We start from the raw sequence: 21,960 nt of genomic DNA, 5'->3' as shown, positions 1-21,960 counted from the left end.
CACCTGATGCAGGAGCTGGGGACTTTAAGATAATATATTTTCTTTTTCTTGTCAAGAGTTTAAACTAAAAAAGAAAGGTGGGGGGGGGGCTTCCCAGGGAAAGGACTTGAGGCACTGCAATGGAGTCTTCTGTTCTCAGGGATTGACCACAGAGAGCCCGAGTGAGTGCATGAGGATCTGTGTTAGACTCCTTCTGTACAAGGAGAACCCACTGGGATCCCCTCTGCCCAACGGCCCAGCCAGCTATTAGGATGACCCGCTCACTGCCTCCTGAGGATGTGAACTCTGCTCCCATCCTGTCCCTCCCCCAAAGGGTGTTTCTGGACTCACAAAAACGATGGAGCCTGGGCCTGTGTAGGAGGGGATGGTCAGACCAAAGATGTACTTGAGCACTGAGATCAGGATCTGCAGGCCGGCGGCTGTCATGAAGCCCCGGATGAAGGACTCAGAGAGGTAAATGGCGACAAAGCCAAACTGCATGAAGCCCAAGCCCATCTGGAAGGAAGGAAGGAAGGAGGGGAGAGTCCACAGTGGGTCATCTGCTCCATCAGGCCAGGACACACAGCCTGGCCTGGAGCCTCGTGCAGCTCAGAGGCGGCGGGGACTCAGGGAAAAGAGTCCCCAGCAACATTTCCCGGCCATTCACTGTGACCTGGGCGCCTGCCACCAAACCTTAGTTCCCTCCGTACACAGCCTGTCTGTCTCTTCACTACCCTGGCTTCGGTTCCCTTAAACAAACGTGGTCCTCCCCCGGTGCCACCTGGTGCCCAACTGAGAACTCAGAGTCACACCGCCTTTCCTCCCACATGTAGTTAACCAGTAAGAGCTGGTCATGCTCTTGGCAAAATGTTTCTTCCTCCCACCCCCATCTCCTTCTCCATGGCCACCCCTCTGTCCCTCCTGCCTGGGCTCCTGCGGAATCCCTGCCTTAGTTCCACCTACCCACGGTCTTTCTGAGGCTAATAGGACCCAAGTTGCTGCCAAGGGGACGGAGTGAGTGCAGACTTCATTACTGGCCCCCTGCCTACCTTTCTGGCTTCCTCTAACCCTCTGCCCTTGCTGTCTCCTTCCTAGCCAGGCTTCCCTGAGGCCTCGGGGCTCTCGGGTGCTGTTCCTCACACCTGTTCATTCGGTCACTGGTGAACTTCCACTTGTCCTTGCCTTCTCAGGTCAAATGTGCCCTCCTCTCTGAGGACTTTCCTGGGTTCCTACAGCCACTTTGTTCATGGCTCTACTGTGCCTCTTATCTCACCACGGCACACACATTTATCTGTGGACAAGGCCACTTCCTCTGTCCCGCTGGGAGCCACTTGCAAACTGGGCCTTTTTTTTTTGACTTATCTTTATATCCTCAGGGCCTAGCTCAGTTCCTGGCAGAAAACCTTAGGTGAGTGATGACCGAATGATAGGTACGCTCTGAAGTGGCCGGAGTCCTTGAATTCTGCCACATTGTGCCTCTTTCATCAACACCGGAGGAATCCTTTGCACCCGTGGTTAGATGGTCAGCTTATGTGGTGTGCCGGGGCCGGAGCCAGGGCCAGGGCTGGGGCAGAGGAGGCTGGAGGTGCAGGAGGGATGCTGGCAGAGACCAGGGTTTCCCTAAGGGGCATCTGAACGACTCTGGGCAGACCTTAAACTCAGGACAGTTCTGTCAGGGGCACTGCTCCACACAAGGGGTGGAGACTCTAAACTATTTTTAAGGCCCCTTCAGTCCCTAGGGTGGGGAATAGCTTTAACACCACACGGGCGGTTTTGAGGTAGAGCTGAGATGGCCTGCCACCTTCTGAGGTGGAGTTCCTGGTAGGGCTGGGGCCTGTGCTCCTCACCTGGATGACAGCAGTCAGGCAGGCAAGTGTCGCTGACACATGCAGCCTCTCTGCCTCCATGGCTGCTGTGTCCACGTAGGTCTCATTGGTGACGTTGTTGAAGATCTGGAATTTCGACTCCGGGGCCAGCTGCAGACAGATGTTACCCACCAGGATGCTGATAACGGCAAAGGTACCTGTGGTGCCCCACCCAGCCAGCAAAAGTCAGAAGTTTGCAGCATGCCCATGGAAATGACCAAGGGGTCCAGCCCTGGAACACACACCAGCCCCAGAGGGAGGGCTCCCTACACTGGTCACTGCCAGCACATCCCTGGCAGTCACATCTAAGCTGCCAAGGACACTTCCCTAGATCAGATACATCCTTGTTAACATCATCTCTTTGGACACCGACTCAGAAGTGCAAGCAGAGCCTGGACCAGAAACCAGCCCTGTGTCCGGGTTCTCTTCCTCCATCTCACTCGACACTAGACAGCTCCGAATATCCCTGCCGTGGCCTGCTGAGAGCAGCCATGTCTCCAATCTGTTCATGGTCTGCACAGCATATGGTTTATCTTGTTCTGTCACACTTTGCTCTCCTTCCTGGGAGGAAGATACAATAGGCTGTACTGACTGAGCCCACACGGGATTTCTCCAAGGTCGCCGAGGACCTAGGACTCATGCAGCGACCATCCTTTCAGGTTGGATCAACATCAACTCCGGGAGAATAAAGGTGGAAATGGAGCCTCCTTCACCATGCCCTGTGTCTTTGAGGTCCAAGTCATCGTGCCTAGCGGGGGGTCGTCGGGGAGGAGGGGTGGTATGGGGGTGTGGGGAAGAGACCTCACCTGGCACCATCTGGTGTATACCCCCGAGGAAGAAGTAGGTCAGGAGGGGGAAGAAGGAGGAGTAGAGGCCATTGACTGCAGGGAGGTTGGCCAGCAATGCAAATGCCATGCCTGCCGGAGACAAGGAGAGGGAGGCTTAGCTCCGGGAGAGCATCCTCTTCACAGGGGTCGCAGAGTGGGAGGGTAGAGATGGGAAAGGACAGGAGGGAGTGGCCAGCTAGGCCTGGCTGGGGGTGCTCTTACCTTGTGGCACCTGTATACAACCCCCACTGAGTCCACCCAGCAAGTCAGGGATGAGGTAGTCTTTGACCTTGTACTTGGGGAGCCAGGAGAGCACAGGCAACAGCCCAAACACAATGGCTTTGAACTTGGTGGAGGAGCACCTGGAGGAGAAGAGGGCAGGTTACTGGGGGATGCTAGGGTCCCTGGGAGTTGGTTCGCTCAGCGGCCTGAGTGCACCTCCTGTGCCGTGGGGCGCTGCGGAGGGAGAGCCGTGCTTTAAACGGGAGAGCCCAGCAATACACCCCGGTTGCAAGCTCTCCACGTGGGAATCAACGAGGCTGGGCTTCAAGCTGTTGGTTTTATGGTGCCTCCGCCTCCTTTCTCTTTGAGCATCTCAAAAAGGCAACCTCAGTTGTCCCTGTGAGGGGCACTCTGCCAACCTGCTGAGTCCAGCATGGGTGTTCACCACTGGCAAAGCGGCAGAGGGGAAAAGAGATGGGAGAGCCGTTCCTTGGCCAACAGGGTAAGGCGTATCGATCGCTACTGTTTGTGGGGCACCCTGAGATCCTTCCGTGGAAAGTCATGAGTAGCAGGAACAAGGGCTTATACACCTGGGGGTGACAGCCGGTGGATTGATGACTGGGGGTGGGGGTTGCTTTTCTTCTCCCAAGTGAGGGAAGTCAATGCTCCGGGTCCCTCTGGTGACTCACGGGCCGAGTCTGATTAGGCCTCCTTTCCTGCCCCGCACCAATCTTTACTCTTTACTGTTGCTCAACAATGGTTTCCCTGACACTGGGGCCCCTGGATGTCACCCAAGACTGAAACCAACACAGACAATGCTTTGTATCCTGGAAAGTCTAGGCAGATTTTTTTCCCCCTTTCGATTAAATACTCTGCAGAACGGCATCTCCACCAGCCTGTCAGCCCAGCCTCTTCCGGGGCCTGGGGCCTGTGGTGCTTCTTGTGTCCAGGACATGGGGAATGGCTTCATGCATACCTAAAAGGCTTGTGCTAGGAGGCAACAGCCTCGCAGGAGCTCCAGCAGGTTTGTTTATGGCAGAGGAAACTGGACTCACCGGTAGGCAGGCAGCTGGCTGGGGCTGCAACTCACATGCCCAGCCTTCCTGCATCTCTGCCATATGTCAGGCCAAGCAACCTGAAGTCTGCAAGAAGTGCTGGAAGAAGGAGACGCCAGACAACTTATACAGACGCCTCAGAGGCCAGGATGGAGTTGGAGGGAGGCATTAGCTCTCTACACACTCACTCATTCATTCACTCATTCACTCATTCATTCGCTCAACCAATATTCCTTGGCGCACTGCCTACTGCGAGGCTTTTGTGCCAGTGTCATGGACACTGTTAGTTTTCTGTTTCTCTTTAGAGTCCTAATCATCCCTAACCTTCAGGAAAACATCAGATCCTCCATCCCTCCAGCACACAAGCAACCTAAATGTAAACTCCTTGAACCCAAAGACTGGCTGAGCCCATCCGTCTGGGGAGCACAGCTTCAGGGACGAGGCTCAGACACTGGGCACACAGCTCTTGAGTGTCGCTGGGCCGGGATGGAACCTCCCAGGAGAAGCAGAGTTGGTCTAGGACTTTTAGGAAAGACTCCAGTGGGTGATTCCCCCAGCCTCAACCAGTTCCACCTGTGACTCCACTTTAGCTACTGCCGGTGACCTCAATCCAGGTAACTGAATCAGCTGTTTCCCCAGGGGAGTGAGGGAGTGTGAGGTCTGCCAGAAGTCTGCGGAAAAGGGGCGGGGGGGGGGGGGGGGGAGAGCCTGTGGCCTCAGGTTCCTGAGGTATGGATGTGGGCCACCGTGTAAAGCGTCTTCCTGCGGGGCAAGGTTGCACAGCCCACCACCCCAGTCCAGGGACCTGAGAGTGGGAAGAACCCAAAGGCTGGTGAGGCCTCTTAGTACAGCCTAGGAATTTAGGCCCTCCTCTAGGATTTCTGTGAACCAGACAGAAGGACTATCCATGAGGGGGTGAGGCATGGGGAGATGGGACCTCAGGTGCCTTTTGATACACAAGGAACGGGGCGTGGAGGAGGGGCTCAGGTGTTCCCTACCACTCCATGTCATACCATATTCATCCAGAGGTCCTTTGAAGACCCAAGAGAGGCTTAAGAGGACCGAGACTTCAGGAGACACTATGTAGGGGACAGAAACACCCTACAACCCTCAGAAATGGCTAGTGGTTCCTGTTCCTCCTCTCCATCCTCCCTATGGGTCTCAGGGTCTACGAGCTTGCAGGCTCTTATCTTCAGGTTTCAGAATCTCCCCTCCCCCAGGGCTTCCCTAACCCCTTGGGTACTGGTCCAGAAGCAGGATGGATTTTGATGGGGAACAGAAGAAAGAGGAGTCTGGGCTCTGCGCCACGTTACCTGAAGGTGTTGCGAAGTTTCTCTCCCACCGGGTAGGTGCGGTCCTTTTTCTCAAACTCATCATCGAGGAGCGAGAGGGAGTACGCAGCTCTGTCTACCACGTAGCGGGGCCTGGGCTGGCTCATGTCTGGGGCATTGACAAGCTTTAGGAGAAGCAGAGTATGGACAGGTGAGGGGCATCCCTTCTCAGTGCAGCTAGGGCCTTCTCTCTCTGGGCCTCACTGCAACAGAGATTTATTCCGGTCTTCCCGCCCCCATCCAGCAAGGTGCCTCCCTTCCTCCGTCAAGCCTTTCCACCAGGCTCACTTCTTTTGGTGGCCTTCCTTCTCAGGCACTGATGATACACACACTCGCCCTGGCTGTTTTGCTTGGCAGCCAGCACGTGGCTGGCACTCCACACCCGTGACATCACTGTCACTGCTGCCGAACACCAGGCAGAGAGGAGGTGGGAGTGCAGGGCTGGTTTCCACACACGCATCCTACTCCCCTCAGGCTGGGATGGCCCCACTGACTGCTTCCCGCCCCAGGCCTCTGTTTCCCTGGCAGACGGGCTCATGTCATCCAGCCAGTTAATTTTGGAACAATTGGGAAAACAGCCTGCCTAGAGGCAGGGGGCTAGCCAACGTGACCTCAGGAGGACCTTTGTTGGATAAGCCACCGCGCCTGCACACGACTTCACCAACAGGTTTCCCCGGGAAGGACAATGGTGTGCTTGGGGAAGTCTGGATGGTCGGCTTCAGCTCTCTCCCACAGCTTCCTGTGCCTAGCGCTTCCTCCACCCTTGTGTACTGGTGTCTCTCTCCTCCTCACGCTTTGCGCAACCTCAGCGATGTTCCAGGAGCTGAGCTGGGCAGAGCTTGGTGCCAGGGCCCTTGGGGCCCAAAGGAGTTCCCTGTGAGCACCTTTCCTCCGCCCTCCTCTAACTCTGACCCCTTCCCCTGTCCCTCAAGCCCAGCTGGCAAAAGCTATGTAGAGGCCCTCAGGGGAGGAGAGAGATACGGTGGTCTGAGGGAAGACTTACATTTGAGAGGTCCTGGGGAATCTGGGTTGACTGTAACCACAAAAGGTTTGAGATAGGGTTGAACATGGGCAACCACAGAGGGACCCACCCTGCCAGACTTTCTAGGTGAAGGCCTCAGGGAGTGGTTAGCATGTGCCTTTTTGGAAGAGAACACTGGCAAGAGCTGAGCATCCAGGGACCCGAGACTGGTCCTGGCTTTGTTGGAAAGAAGGAAAAGGGTCCTATTGCTCCTCTGATCCTCCAAACCCTCCTCAGCAGTGTGAGCTTGGCTGCCCACTGCACGGGGATGTAAGCATGATGGCCGAGGAGGAATTAAGTACAACGAAAAGGCCAGCAATGCGAGGGTCTCCGTTAAAGAAGTGCTTGAGTTGACTGGTGTACCCATTCCTTTGGTCTGGAAGCTGAGGCAGCTAAGGGCTGGACTGTTAGTGAAACCCCCGTGACGATACCCACCAGAGGGTAAAAATGGGTGGGGGAACCTACCTGCAGAGCCCCTGCCCAGCTACTCGCTTGGTATCTAGTACCTAACAAACGCTCGTTGAGAGAATCAACCAGTGGGGTTTTGGAGGAGACACCGGCAGAAGTGAGTCAGGGCCATGGTATGTGAGACATGTAGTGGGGGAAACGCAGAGTGGCCTCAAGAAAACAGCCCGAGTTTTAGAGGCAGAATGACCTGGGTTCCAAGATGCGGTTTCTTCATCTGTAAGTGGGGATAATAACAGTCTCAGGCAGTTGCTGTGTGGATTAAGTGAGCTTGTGTGTGACTGATGCGCCGCCGGTTTCCGAGGTTCCCAGTGAATGGTAAGGACACTGATTATTAAGATGGGAGGAGGCTTTCTTCCTTAACGAGAGATGATTCTCCAGCCACCAGTCCTCATGCCTCACGGAGCAGCATGGCTTCATTTCCCTCCCAACCTCCCTGGAGTCTGCCAGGGTCTGCCTTTCTAGCTGGTTTGCTCGACAGGCTCTTTGGGAGCTGTGAGTGCCACGTACGACTCCTCAGAGGAACCCATAGTGCCTGGCCCAGCTTTAGGGATGCTCCCAGTTTGGGGAGTATGTCTCAGGCTACTGAACAGACCAAAAGAACTGGCCAAATGTTTCAAGGTGAGCTGACTGACGAAAGAGCAGAGTCACTTAGAAGAGGAATGAGAGGGAGAGAGTCTGGCTTCTGTGCTAGCCAGTAGGATGGGGGTGGGCTGAAGGATTGCCCTAGGCTATTTACTTTTAAAGGTTATCTGTTCTGCTAGCACATTCATTGGGGTGGGGTATCCCATGCTATTATTCCAGATCCCCCAGCAGCTCTTCCATTTCCTCAGGGGTCTCTCTCTCTCCCTCCACCCAGTCACTCCTTTCCTGACTCCTGTCCCCATCCCCCAGCCAATCCTAAGGCCAGTCCGTTCTTCCTCCGTTTCGCCTTTTTCCTCCTGGGCCGGGCCTTCGCCCTGCCCCACCCTCCAGGTCTGGCTCCGCGCAAGCACCATTCTTCTCTGAATTTTTGGCCACCAGCTCTCCTCTCCCACTCGGCACCTATGTCCGGCCGGAAAGTCCAGTCGTCATTTCCAGAAGGACCAAGCCCAGGCTCCTTTTTCAGGCCTTGTGTTCGACGATCCAGTTGACTGGTCCCTCTGCCCTGAGCAGGCTGGTTGTTCACCCCAAACAGGCTTGGGTCTCTCTCCAAAGTGCCTCCTCACCCTAGGTGCTCTGACTCATTGCTGTCTTTCTAGCCCTGCCTGTCCTCAAGACCTGCTCGAATTCCTCCCCCCCACCCCCAGCCGGAAGCCTTTCCCACCACCCTGGCCTGTGGTGACTGCTTTTTCCTCTCAGTTCTCCTTCCTGGCTAGTCTGGTCCGGGTACTGTGGTGGGCTTCAGCCACCCCTGGCTGCCTGTCCAGAAAAGGGAGGGAGGAAAGGGGCAGGGGTGGGAATCCTTTCGAGAGTAATGGGTGTGTGACTCAGCATGGTCTCTGCCCCTCTGGGCAAGGCTTCCCTGCAGCCTGAACTTTGGGAGTCCCCAGTGACACAGGCTACCAGAAGGAAAAGTCCCTTTGCTTTTGGTAACAGTCTGTTCCTTTCCCACACTCTTCCTCATCTATTCCAGGAGCAGGGTGTTGCAGGGGACCAGGGCTTTTCACAAGCCTGTTTATGAAAAGGAGAAGCCAGCAGCTGGTTGAAGTCAGGAAGTTTTGTCTAGACGAGGATTTGAGACTCTGCTGGTCCAACTCTCTTATTTTGTGTTTGAGGGAAACTGAGTCATGGAGAACGGCAGATGTGTGTGAACTGGGCCTCGACAACTACTCAAACACTTCTGGTGGAAGGGGCTCCAGGACCCCAAGGGACAACACTGACGTGTGCTCTCGGATGACCTGTGATCAGACAAGTCTCCTGGGTTCTGTTTTACCTCCCGAGGACTCTGCCTGGGTTTTGCCTCCTCTCCTGGCCTCAGCTTGTCTGGCACGATGACCGAGGGGCAAGTGTGGGCTCAGGGACAACCCTGGCTCTGTTTTCAGGAAGGGAAGGCTGAGGTGGGGTGGGGTGGGCACAGCAGGGATGGGCCCTTCATCCCCAGTCAGTCCTTCAGACCCCGGTGCTGTGGGGGGAAAAGGGGTGAGCCATCACAGTGGAAAGGACCTCTTAGGGGTTCTCAGAGAGCTAAGAGAGCCTTAAGATGTTGGATTGGGTGGGTAAAAAAAAAACCAACAAGAAGGCCGAAGAGATGGTTTCGGGGGTTAAGAGCACTTGTCGCTCTTGCAGAAGACTGGGGTTCAATTCCCAGCACCCCCATGGTGGCTTACAACCCCTACCTCCAGTTCCAGGGAATCTGACAGCCTCTTCTGCCCCTGCGGGCACCAGGCACACACGTGGTATACATGCATACATATAGGCAAAACTCATATACATAAATCCCCCGTACAACAAAAAAGAGCAAGACAGTGAGAGAGGTATCTGGAACGAGATGATCTGATCCCTAGTTAAACACAGTCCGGGTGGGCCAAGTGTCGCTCTGTGGCCACAGCGGTGTATCGAGCCCCAACCCCATCACACAGTGTGTACGTCCTCTGCTTCAACAGATTGCAGGTGCCATGAGACAGTACTGAGGGACAGAAAGGTGAATCTCACTGTGGAGAAAGGGGGAGGGTATCCTGAAGAGCGAGGGGAGGAGAGGGGGAAGGAGGGAAAGGGAAGGGAAGAGAGAGGACATGCGGTCACATAAGCAATTCCTAAATCTGGGGCCTGGAAAGGAGTAAGGTCAGCCTGAGGCTGGAGGAATCTTGAGACCTTGTACAGCTGAGGTCCTGGAGAAAGGGAGAAACGGACTCTGTGAGGACCCCCTCCAGTGAGCTCGGACAAAAGAAAGCCCGCTGGACCTCCTCCCTAGCTTGTGTCCAACGAGGTCTGTGGATCCCCTTAGGATGCTTGGTTGGGTGGAGGGGTGGGGTGCTCAGCACGATGCCCAAGGGAATGAATGGCAGGGTGCCTGGCCCTGGGAAGCATCATCAGTTCTGGCCATTAGTGTTATTACTGTCACTACGGAAGATTCCCTTTCTAGCTCTGCCATCTCAGGCAGCTCACTCGGCCTTCCTCTTCCTCCCTGATCCTAAGCTTCAGTCGCAGGCCCTCAAACTCCCGATGGTTTTCGGACTAATGGAGGGAGACACAAGTCTTTTCTGTAGAAGGAGGGACACGGGGGAGCAGAAAGCTGAGGGCCTGCCCATGGATTCCTGTCACGACTGGAGGTGACCCTGTCACCCGCAGCCCAGAATGACTTCCTCCCTAAGCCCTGGCTGGGGGGGAGGGTGCCTCAGGGGAGTTGTTCCTTGACACACCTGTGCCAGACACTGGAGCAGCCCTAGCTTGGCAGATCACAGGTGTCCTTATCACAGGTGCTGGGTGAGTGGAAAGGTCACCTTGAGGTCCCCTTGCCGTCCTCATCTAGGGTAGGTATCCCGAGAAAGGGCAGTCTCTCTACGGCTCTAAGCTGGTCGACAGGACAGAAGGCTGGGGTCCTAGCTGGAGACTATGTCCCTGCCAGGAGGAGGGAGGCCCTAGAAGCTTGACACCTATAAGGCCTTTTGAAATGCTCTTTCTATTGTCGCTGGGTTTCTTGGGCAAATCTGCAGTCCCCTTCTAGCCCCAGGCGATGTCCTCCTTTGTGATATAAGGCAAATGTTGACTCTCTGGCTGTTCTGGGGCTGTATCCTGTGAAGGGGACTCATTGCTGTGGCACTCAAGTCCCCATTCCTTATCGCCAGGCCTACTTGCCCGTCTGCTCTCCCTGTTGAGGAGGGATGAACTGGGACTAAGTCCCAGCGGAGGGACAAAGTGAGATGCTGAACAGTGAGACCTGCCCCAGGTCACGAGGTCCCTGTAAGGACACGTGGGGTAGAGTCTTAGAAATCCCTAAAGGGACCAGCGAATCCAAGAATCTAGGCCAGAATTCCAGGTGGCCTTGAGGGAAGGCTGACTCCCCTGGAGGATTATATCTTTCAGGTCATGACCAAATCACCCTTCCTTTAGCTCACATCCAGCTGGCCCCCATTCCTTTAACAAGCCTCCTCAGGTTATTTTGTATAATTGGACACACTTTCACTAAGTATAGATTTTATGTCACTCTGTTGGAAGCCCTTGAGTACTAAGAGATAAGGGGACAACTTTGCTTCAGGGTTCTGTACAGTGAGCCCCAGGTCAGGACCAACCCCGGCATGTACCGGGAAGGCTGGTACAGTAGCGGATCTAGTTCTGGTATGTGCTGGTCTTCATGCTGCCCAAGCAGGCTCTGGCCAGGTTCTGAGAGTGTGTGTGTGTGTGTGTGTGTGTGTGTGTGTGTGTGTGTGTGTGTGTGTGTTGGGGGGGGTGGCTGCAGGGGCTCTGGGAGAGGAGTATCTTCAATTAAAAACACATAGGGAGAAATTCCTCTCTCAGTTTGTCCTATTTCCCCGATGGGGAAGGCTTTGCCACTCTAGGGGCACATCCTTACAGCTGGTCTTCTCCAGGCACTCAGTCCTAACAGACCCAAGTTCAACCGAGTAGTTGGTGCTGTGATGATAAAAGATTTGCTTGGCTTAGTTTGGAGATCCTCTGGGCTGACTTCCCGTCTAAGGACGCCTTGGGACCCCTTAGAACTATGGGGTGGGAAGTTCAGGAGCTGGGCACTTATGGGCTTGGCTCCTGCCCTACTGCACTGACCCAGACCTTTCCATGCTGCACCATCACGCTCCCCCTGCCTGACGGAGCCTGTCCCTCACTTGACTTCTGCTCCTTAGCTTCCTCTCTGTTCACCTCTTTCAGCTTCACAGAAGTAACAGGGACCAGATAGGAGTCCACAGAGCTCATGCTCAGTACCCTGAGCTCAGGAAAGTAAGTGAGGGAAGGAGGGGCTCTAGGTACCGAAGAACAGGGACAGCCACACAGACAGATATACCCAGAGCTCTCTGCTTCCAGGACTTAAGTGGAGAGAGCGGGCTACTTAAGAGACCCAGGTGGCCCAGGAAGACCCAGGCTCCATTCTTTCTCCGGGAAGGCCTTGTTTCACCCCACTCTAGCTGAGTGCCACTGACCTCCTCCAATCCAGTGTCCGTTCTGCTTATTCCTCAGCCTAGTAGCTGAGGTCTTTACCGTGGACTGCACATAGGGCAGGGCTGCAGGGCTGCTCATAGGCGCCGGTCCAGAGTGTCCTCACTGCTTGTGCTCAGGTTGGCAAGCACCCACCCTCTCATCTCTCTTTTGAGGTACCCCTGGGGCCTGTCCTCTTCTCTGGATAACCCCCAGCCCTTAGGGTGGGTTGGGCTGGGTGGGGCTTACCTCTGAGTGAGCAGAGCCGGCTGGGCAGGGCTGCAGGTGTGTCCAGGCAGCGGGCAGCAGGCAGCAAAGAGGTGTTCCTGAGGTGTGTGAAAGGGCTCTGCTCAAATAATCCAGGGAGGCGTTTATAAATAACTTCACCTCAGGGCCACAGGTGAGCCCCGGCTTCTGATTGGCTCGGAGGGGAAGTGGTTTTGAACACTACACCAGAGCTAAGCCTAAGGAGATAGGAAAAGGAGATAAGGGGGAGAAGGTCCCAAATGAACAGCCCTTTTTTTGTTTTTACCCAGGGAGCAGGGCTGTTTGATGGGAGCTTGGCACTTCCTAAATCCACCCTAAAGACAATAGGTCACATTCAGCAGGGCCACTACCCCACAGACTCCCCCAAGGCAGTCAGCAGAGGAGGGGTACCAGGCAGATTCCTCTCTGAGCCTGCTGTCCCGCTGCTTATGGGACTGGGGGTCAAGCCACACAGCCTCTTGGACAATGGACGCTATTGAAGGCACCTGAGGGGTGGGGCTCTGAGGCTCTTGCTTTGAAGATTGGGGAACTGGAGGTGGGGGACAGTGGACCTCTGAGCACCCTGGGAAAGGGAATGAGTGGTGTCTGGAGGCTCTGGAGGAGCTGAGGTGGAGACTTGGTTTCCAGTTCTGTCCCTGACCTTAAGTCATTGTGAAATTTGTCCCCGCGCAGTATGTATGCTCAGAACCATCCGAGATGCATGAGGCTCAGGATCACTACGGTAAAGAAGCTTAAGACAGAGGACCCATAGCAAATTTAGGCAAGGTGCTCTAGAAGCCAGTAACTCTCTACACCACAGGCTCCACCCCTTCCAGGAGCCGGTGTAGCAGAGCCAATGGTAATGCTTAGGTCCCCAGCTGCCTTTGGGGGCAGAGCTGCAAGTTCCATGGCCACAGATGCAGCCAGAGACCTCTGAAAGCAGTCTGGGAATCCAGCACGTGGGATTCCTCCCTGATGCCAGGTGCCCTTTTTTTCCAAGACATCCTGTACTAGACTATCCCAGCCCCGAGTTGTCCTTCCATCTCTCTGAGAGAAAACAGAAGCTCTGAAGTGTGATGGAGTCGGTATAGGGGTGCTTCAGCCGAGCACTGTTGGAAGAGTCCCTGGGAAGGCAAAATGAATCGGCTTCGGTACATAACAGGGACTCAACAAATATTTGTTGAATGAATGAAAGTATGAATTGTCTGCAAGCCCAACCCAAGGGATAGTTTGTAGATGCATTGCTTGTGGGGACTAGGGAAACACCCAAGGTCACTCAGAGTTGTCAAGGTGTAGCCAGACAACTTGCTAGAGAAATCCAGAATGCAAAGGACCCAAGCGTGCCTGCCACCCGGGTGAGGGGAGGGTGAGTGGGTGGGCAGTGCGTCTGTGAGCCCTTACCCATGCTCCTGCATCCACAGCATGCCCTCTTCCTGCAGCATTTCTTGCCTTGGTGTCATACTGTAGAGCATAGCCAGTGGGTGTGGTCTGCTCAGCTGTCAGACTTTCAAACCTGCTTACCCTATGGAGATGTTCGTGGCCAGTTCCGGGCTTGTGTACTTCTGCATTTTGACCACCTAGCCTGCTGCCTAGTGCTCATTAAGACTTCACTATGGGTCTGTGAAATGGGTGAACGACAATATGATGGGGTCTTTGAACAAAGCAAAACCGAAAAACGAGAATCTGTCCATCAGCATCCAGCACTGTCTAGCTCAGTGGGCAGTCTGGCCTGATCTGCATTTTGGCCAGGAAATTCCTAGAAAGCAGATGAGTCATCAGACTTCTACTGTAGCCAAGTGACAGTGGCCATCGGGATCAAACAGTAGGTCTCTTTGCTGAGGTACCATGTTTATCAGGGAATTTTTGGCTGTACTTCTTTTGGGCAGAGAGTATACTGCCCAGTTGACTGAGACCAACAGGGTTATCTGCAGCTATCTCTTCTCTTTGAAATGACCCATAGATAGGTATTCGGGGCTACCGACCAGTTTAGGGCTAGCTTTATCAACTGAGCTCGTTCCCACTGAGCCCTGTCTGGCTGACTATAGCACCTTTCAACTTTCATACAGGCTATCTGATTTAATCTAGAACCAACTATGTGGTATCACATGCTGCTCTCATGTTTGGATGAGTAAACAGAGGTTGACTAAAGGGATATAACTTGCCCCAAGATCACGAAGATCTTCATGGAAGAGAGAGGAAGTGGATTTGGTTAAGTGTGTGCTTGTTGTATCACTTTGCCTTTGAACGTGTGGGGTGGGGTGCCAAGCCACACCCACCTTTCGGATACCGTCAACCAGTCCTCAGGGGGTCTGGACACAGATAGCTGGGCCTTCCAGAACCACGTGGGGCCTCTTCGGCCCTTCTCTTCAACTTTTCCAGTTTCAGAAAAATTCTAGACAGGGAGGCTTTACCTACTTGGACAAGACAAGTGAACCCAGAGGCTCCTCTGAAGGTGAAGCTTAGGTGGGAGGCCCAGGGTGGAGGAACCTGGACCAAAAGTGAGGAGTCATAGGTGGTGGCGCGGGGAGCGGTCCTGAGGCCTGAAAGGGCATCTTGGGGGCGGGCATTTGGAGGGACTAAGCCTTGGCACAGTTAGGGCTGCGTAGGGACATGAAAACATAGAGAAACAGACGTGGAGCTGAGCTCTGAGCACAGAGACAGAGAAACAGAGACCAGTTCTCTGAACTAGAAAGCTGTGAAAACACCCACACCCAGAGCACCTCAGCCTTGGGTTTCCTTAGCTCACTGTTTGTTCTCACGTCAAAAGCCAGCCACAGCCCCTCATCGCCCTCTGGAGTGGGGTAGATTCTTCCTTGGAAGTTCCTATCTTATGCTCATCTTAGGGCTGGAAGTTGTACTGGCTTCTTCCTTCCCTCCAGCCCCCTTGCTCCCTCCCTCCCTCCCTTCCTCTCTTCCTCCTTCTCTCCCTTCCTCCCTTCCTTCAAAACCGCTTCTCTAGAGCTAGGAACTTGTCTTTTGAATACCTAGATAATCAAAATGGAATTCCTATCATAAAAATATCCAGGCTGCCAGGCAATGGTGGCCCACGCCTTTAATCCCAGCACACGGGAGGCAGAGCCAGATGGATGTCTGTGAGTTCGAGGCCAGCCTGGTCTACAGAGTGAGTTCCAGGACAGCCTCCAACACTACACAGAGAAACCCTGTCTTGAAGAAAACCAACCAAACAAACAAACAAAAAAACCCAAAACAAAACAAAACAAAAAACCAAACAAACAAAAAAACCAGGCTGCTGAGAGGAAAGCTCAGCTAAAATCCCCAGGGGGTCACTATCAGGAAGTAGGATGTGTGATGCTCCTGGAAGCATTTCTAGAGAGCTTTTCCAGATTGTGTCCAGTCCTTTGTGGTCTCTGAATCAATCCAAGGGTCTCTGCTCTAAACCTGTCCTTGGGTTCCCTACTGAGCCCAAGCTTCCTCAGTGTCCCCAGTTCGGTTCTCCAACATATCAGGATACATCGCACATGTGCGCATACACACACACACACACACACACACACACACACACACACACACACACACACGCATGCACGCACGCATGAACGCACACACTCACGCAAGCACACATGGCTTGCACACATGCTGTGCTCACATCAGACAGGTCTGGGGATTTTCTGAGTTATGCAGGTGAAGCCACAGTGTTACCCTCTTTGAGCTGTTCCTGTTAAGGAACAGTAATTTTTCAGGTGAGTAAGCTGAAGCTAAACCTGTAAGACAGACACTGGATCTCCCCGAACTGACTGTCCATCCCTGGGCTTCTAGCACTGTGGCTTCTTGCATGAGTGCCTTGTACGGAGCCTGTGCCAAGGGTGTGGGCAGGATCATGTTTTGGGCAGAGTGGCCCAGTGACTTAAACAAACACCTCAAGGCCAAAGACAGACAAGTCTTCACTCCTGCCCTGAAATGCAGGATCTGACCTGAGTCTCAGGCTGCCAGCTTCAGGAGTACATAGGAACTGGTAGAATTTAGCGCTTCCCACAGGAAGTCACATCCTTAGCTCTCTCCCAGGGAAAGGAGCTCAGGGGTTTAGCACCCCTGCTGCGGCATCATGGTCTGGTCAGAATGTCTGGGAAGAGAGTAAGGTGAGCAGGGTGATGTTAGCTAGGGTTCAGTCTTCCCACACAGGGAACCTAAGCTGGTATCATTTGCCTGGCACTGTGATGGGCATGCGGGATCCAAGACCCAGTGAGAACCAGTTCCAAGAGGTCAAGACCCTGACAGGAGCAGACAGAAGAGGCTTCCAGAATATACATGACAGAGCTGGAGAATAGTAGGCCAGAAGGAGATTAAAGTGGCCTTTGAGGTGGGTGGTCTGGTCAGGACAGGTTACAGTCCCCAGAGTCTGTCGCTCAAAGGGAAAAACTGTCCCAGAGCCTGGCAGTGGGAAATGAGGCCTTGGGTTTTGTCTGAAGTACTCCTCCCTCATATTACAGATGAGAAACCCAAGTCCACAGAGAAGGCCAGCAGGCTTCCTGAGGTCGCCAGGAGGGCTGAGAAGGCAGCTTGGTTGGTGCCCCCCACAGGACTCTCACCTGCCTTGGTGCACAAGCCAAGTTTTTCTTCCACAATACCTCCCTCCCACGCCTCACGTTCTGCATCTCAGTCCATTTTGCTCTCCTGAGGTGATGCTCCAGGTCTCCCTGCTGATTGCTGGGAGGGGAGCCGGTCTGTTGGGCGTGGACACCTAGGGGCTGAGGCTGACTGGGACAGTTCTGCAGCTTCTAGAAAGAGGAGGCCTGGTGAGACCGCACAGTAGGTAGAGGTGCTTGCTGCCAAGCCTGATGGCCTGACCCCTGGGACCCACATGGTGGAAGGAAAGAAGAGCCAGCCTCCCACTGACCTGTGTGTGTGTGTGTGTGTGTGTGTGTGTGTGTGTGTGTGTGTGTGTGCGTGTGTGTGTGTGTGTGTGCGTGTGTGTGTGTGTGCGTGTGTGTGTGTGTGTGTGTCTGTGTATGTGTGTGTGGGTATGTGTGTCTGTGTTTGTGTGTATGTGTGTGTGCGTGTGTGTGTGTGTGTGCGTGTGTGTATGTCTGTGTCTGTGTGTGTGGGTATGTGTGTGTCTGTGTTTGTGTGTATGTGTGTGTCTGTGTATGTGTGCATGTGTTTGTATGTATGTGTTTGTGTGTATGTGTGTGTATATGTGTTTGTGTGTGTATGTGTGTGTGTGCTTGTGTATGTATATGTATGTGTGGGTACATATTCATGATAAATAGACAAATAAATAAAATGAAGGGAAGGAGCGGGTGATACTGCTCAGAACCAGAAGTTGGTGGCCTAGGTAGGAGTGTCCAAGGCAGCTGAAGCCAGCCTGGAGATGCTGAGAGCAGGCGTGAGGACAGGTCTGGTGGGGACAAGTTCTGGGCTGTTGATGGCAACGGACAGGCCTCCTGGCTGCAATTTTGACTCTGGGGCTCTCTACCTTAGTAACTAGGTATAGGGGATGCTTTAAAGGGCAGGGTGTAGGGAGCCCAATTTTCAGGGAAATTGAAATAGCTGGAGAAACACAAAATTGGTCGTCTTGGTTTGCAGGGCGACATCCTGTCTCCACATCTGGCTTGGCTTGGTCAGTTTGGGGATTAGATGGAAAAACGGTGTTTGTGATTTGGGGTCAGTTGGGAGAAGACAGTGTATGTCTGTCTTTCCTTCCCAAGTCTGCACGCTTTAGGAAAGAAGGTAAGCCTAGAGGGTACTTATCACCCACGATCCTCCCAGGGTCCCAGTGACTCCAACCACAGACCTCTGCCAATGTGAAATGCTGGGCTTTCCAAGGTGGCAAGTCTCCTCCCAGCTGCTTGAGGACAGGCCCCAGGAGGCATCAGGCTGACTTCAGGCTGATGATGTCCTGACTCCTGGTGCTTACTAGTCATGTGACCCACCTTAGGCGCAGCGTTAGCCCGCTTGACGGAAGTTTGGTTTGTCCATCTGTGAAAGGGGCTCATGGCAGAAGTATGACCACATACTGTCTGGCTACTTGCCTATCTTCATCATTGATACCCTCTCTTGCTATCCCTCAGCATTCTGCCCCAGAGCCACACCCCAGCCCGGTGATGCCTTCATCCTATACAGTGGATGGCTCCCTGAAGCTCCCTCTCACTAGCCCTCCCTCATAACCTCCGAGATTCACAGCCATGTACCAGGCAGCTCCAGCAGGGGCTTCCTCTGAGCTGCGGCACCACAGGTGCCCTTACTCTGGGACCTTGGTCCCTGGTCCCTCTGCCTTCTCTTCTTTTTGGGAGGTGCCCAGTAGGGAGGGTGTGTGTGTGTCCATGTGTGAGTGTTGGTGCGTGGGGACTGAACAAGAAGACCTTTATAAAGGAAGGGGACAGAGGACATACAGTTCACCTTTCTCTGTTGCTCTCTTCCCAGCCTTCACATGTTCCTTAATGACCTGTGGTCTTTCCAGCTCTTGGCGACATTGGCCCCCTACTTGGTTGGGGTGAGCTCTCAGACCTATAGATGCCTGGCGTGCTCCTGCCTGGAATAAACCAGACTCTTTAGGGCAGTATCCACTCTCTGTGTGGATGTCTTGGTGAGAAACCTTGTGCCCCCAACACCACCAATTTACCCTAGAGAGTCTACTCTACTCTGAGGTTCCCTCAGAGGCTGTGCTTAAGGGGCACAAATTAGTCAGCTCCACGACTCCCCCATCAAAGTCAACATTATGTTACTTTTATTTATTTATTTATTTATTTATTTTATTTATTTATTTTTTTTTTTGGTTTTTCGAGACAGGGTTTCTCTGTGTAGCTTTGCGCCTCTCCTGGAACTCACTTGGTAGCCCAGACTGGCCTCGAACTCACAGAGATCCGCCTGGCTCTGCCTCCCGAGTGCTGGGATTAAAGGCGTGCGCCACCACCGCCCGGCCTTACTTTTATTTATTTTTTAAACCTCTGAGCTCAGGGCACTTAGGACTCAGATCCTCCCCACCCCCTTTTCAGAATCCTTCCCCAAACTTCCAAAGGCTAGGGTGGAGGCAACCGTGCTGTCAGCCCCAGAGGAGGGCAAGTCCACTCTTAGGAGGGGGCTGGGGCAAACTCGGGCTTCCTCAGACTGCTTGCCTCCCAATGAACAGTCTCAACTCCACTTGCTTTCTGGGAGCCAGGGGTTATATGATGTGTGTGGAGTTCCCTAATGAGGTGGATTCAGGAAAGGTACCTCTCTGAGTCCCCTTAGCCAGCAGGCAGGCCCTGGGTGGGTGGGACAAAGGCTAGTTGGGTCTTGTTGGGGTCCATAGCTTCAGATGTATCTCCATCTCTGGAGTATAGGGACAGGCCCACCAGAAGCAGCTTTGGGAGTTCTCTTGGAGGCTCCCCCCGCCACCCCACCCGGGCCAGTTCACACCATTCCTTTAGGACCCGGCTCCAGCCAGGTTGCTCACAGCATTCAGCTTGTCTCATCCTGCTGGTACATTCTCCTTGGCTGTGATTCCAGTCAAAGACATCTTGAGGGTGCAGGCAGGGTGCCAAGTTTGTGGGCAGGATCTGGACTGCTCCACGGAGCAAGGAGCTGAGAGGCAGCCAGGGCTCCTGTCAGACGGGGATGTGACCATCTGGGGCTGTTTGCCCCAAGGGCAAGAGAGCCTCTCACAGGGATATGTGACACCACCACTGGCCCTGGAAGGGAGCTGAGCTTGTCAGACCCTGAAACCAGAGCTCCTGAAGGTTGGTTCTGGCTTTCCCCGAGGAACGGGCGTGCGATTTTTACTGTTAATGTTTTTGAGACAGAGTCTCTCAAGGTAGCCCAGGCTATCCTCAGATTCTCAGCTCTCCTGCCTCAGCCTCTTGAGTGCTGGATTATGTAACAGGCCTGTGCTACCACACTCAGCTTCAGCAAGTTACTGAACTTTTTTGAGCTGTTTCCTCATTTGCAAAAAACGTGGGTAACAAGAGCACCTACCTCAGAGGGAGGTGGGGGAGATTAAATGTGACGTCATTCCCGGAAAGCACAGGGCTTGAATCACTTCCTCCACCCGAGAGTGCCCCCTTCCTCCTCAGGGACACTGCCTTTTGTGTGAAGCCCTCTCTCCCCAGCCATCTGGGAATGTTCTCCCTTCCCTGTCTTCTGAGACTGCCTAGCCATATCTCCAGGATGCCTGTCTTCTTACTCAGGCTGGCCTACCCTCTCACCGTAGGTGGTGACTTCAGCTGATACTTGGCCAGTTGCTATCAGGGCCTTGGCTCGAATGGTCACACTTGCTCCTGGGGTTCATCTCTTCACCCCTTGCACGTAGGAGTAGTGCACGTGCCTCTCTGGTTTCCTTCTGGACCAAACATACTAGGCATGTTGGCGTCGTGTCTTGCTATGTTAATCAGCTTTCTGTGGCCCTGATAAGATACCAGGAGAAGCCATTGAGAGGAGGAGACATTTATTTTTAGCTCACAGTTCCAAAGGTTTCAGTACATGGTCGGCTGACTCCATTGTCTTTGGGTCTGTGTGAAGCAGAACCTTCTGGTAGGCACTGCATGGTGGGACAAAACCACCAGGAAACAGAGAGAGGAAAAAAAAAAGGGTATTCCCCCAATGACCGTCTTCTTCCAGGCAGGCTGCACCCTAGCAGCTTCTACAATTGTCTAAGAGCATCTGACATCAGCCGCGGAACCAGCCTTTAGCATATGAGCTTTGGAGGCACTTAAGATACAAGCTGTATTATCTACTGACGTCATTGACCGTGGCCAACCTGGGTCCTGCCCCAGAGCAGTTAGAAGAGGCATAATTAATTCAGCTACACGGTCTGGAGGGCCAAGTGTTCCCATGAGGAGCCTGGCCTGCGACATGACCCTCTGGCTGGGGACCTGCCCCACCGTCTGGGGACCACATCTTCTCGCTAACCTGGATCTCCCTTGGACTGTAGTTTGCTGGGTTTAGGTTTGAGATTCTCCAGTTTTTCTCCTTGAAGCTTATTTTGTTTTGGATCTGAGGTTGAGCCTAAGGCTGGGTATCTACCACTGAGCTACACTCCAGCCCTCCCCAACCCAAAACTGGTCCTTGCAGGTTTTGTTGTTATTGTTGTTGATGATGATGATGAGGTGAGTCGCAAAGCAAGGCCATCTGGAAAATTCTGCCCTGCTGCTGTATTTTGGAGCTGTAGCCCTTGAGGGACAGGTATCTCAGGGAAAATGATGGCCAGGAGCCACCTCATGACCATCAGAAGCACGGGAGGAGGTTCCTGTGGTGTAGACTGCCAGCTTTTATCATCAGAAGTAACGCCACAGTGAGGATGCTAGGCCCAGCCAACCTTCCCTATGTGACTGTGTCCCCACTTACGGGGATGACAAGCCACTTCTGTGCCCTGGCTTAGGTTGTGGGTGCTGCTTCTCCTACGTTTTCTTCCTGACTCCTGGCTCCATCATGCCTGCTGACGGTGGTCTGGCAAATTCGAAGGAATCTGGGCCTAAAACGACCCTGTGAAACCAAAGGCACTGCCAGCCTTGGTTTACTCTCTTTGGGGTCGATCAGGGGAGTTCTTTCTTGTATCATAACCCGCTGCAATGAGCTTCCCTTCACAGCAGGAATTGGCTCTCTAACACACATCTGGTTGCAATTCTCACTTAGGTCCACGTGATAAGAGCTCCTGCCACTTTTTTTTTCCCCCCCGACACAGGGTTTCTCTGTGTAGTTTTGGTGCCTGTCCTGGATCTCGCTCTGTAGACCAGGCTGGCCTTGAACTCCCAGAGATCCCTCTGGCTCTGCCTCCCAAGTGCTGGGATTAAAGGCGTGTGCCACCACTGCCTGGCTTGTTCCCGCCACTTTTTGAAGCTTCCTTCAGTGGCTGGATGGAACCCAGGAGGGTAGCTGGGAGAAAGACCACAGAGGGTCTCTTCTTAGACACTTGCTTTCTTTCCCCTCCAGACATCTGATTTGGATGTA

The 21,960-nt window shown here is 53.7% G+C and overlaps 1 protein-coding gene across 1 annotated transcript in view; it reads right to left on the bottom strand.

Moving 5' to 3' along the window:
- The window catches only part of Slc26a9 (solute carrier family 26 member 9), a 51,514-nt gene that overhangs the window by 14,767 nt on the left and 14,787 nt on the right, over nt 1-21,960 (bottom strand). The window contains 5 exon segments of the mRNA XM_052736695.1: nt 331-495; nt 1,827-2,014; nt 2,651-2,761; nt 2,894-3,033; nt 5,262-5,404. Coding sequence (XP_052592655.1) covers nt 331-495; nt 1,827-2,014; nt 2,651-2,761; nt 2,894-3,033; nt 5,262-5,404 — 747 coding nt within the window.

This window comes from Peromyscus californicus, unplaced genomic scaffold (assembly GCF_007827085.1).
Source record: "Peromyscus californicus insignis strain IS unplaced genomic scaffold, ASM782708v3 Scaffold_14__1_contigs__length_90479793_seg_2, whole genome shotgun sequence".
Taxonomy (NCBI): domain Eukaryota; kingdom Metazoa; phylum Chordata; class Mammalia; order Rodentia; family Cricetidae; genus Peromyscus; species Peromyscus californicus.
Note: the sequence above shows the minus strand (reverse complement) of the source record. Positions and strands in the feature narration are given on the sequence as shown.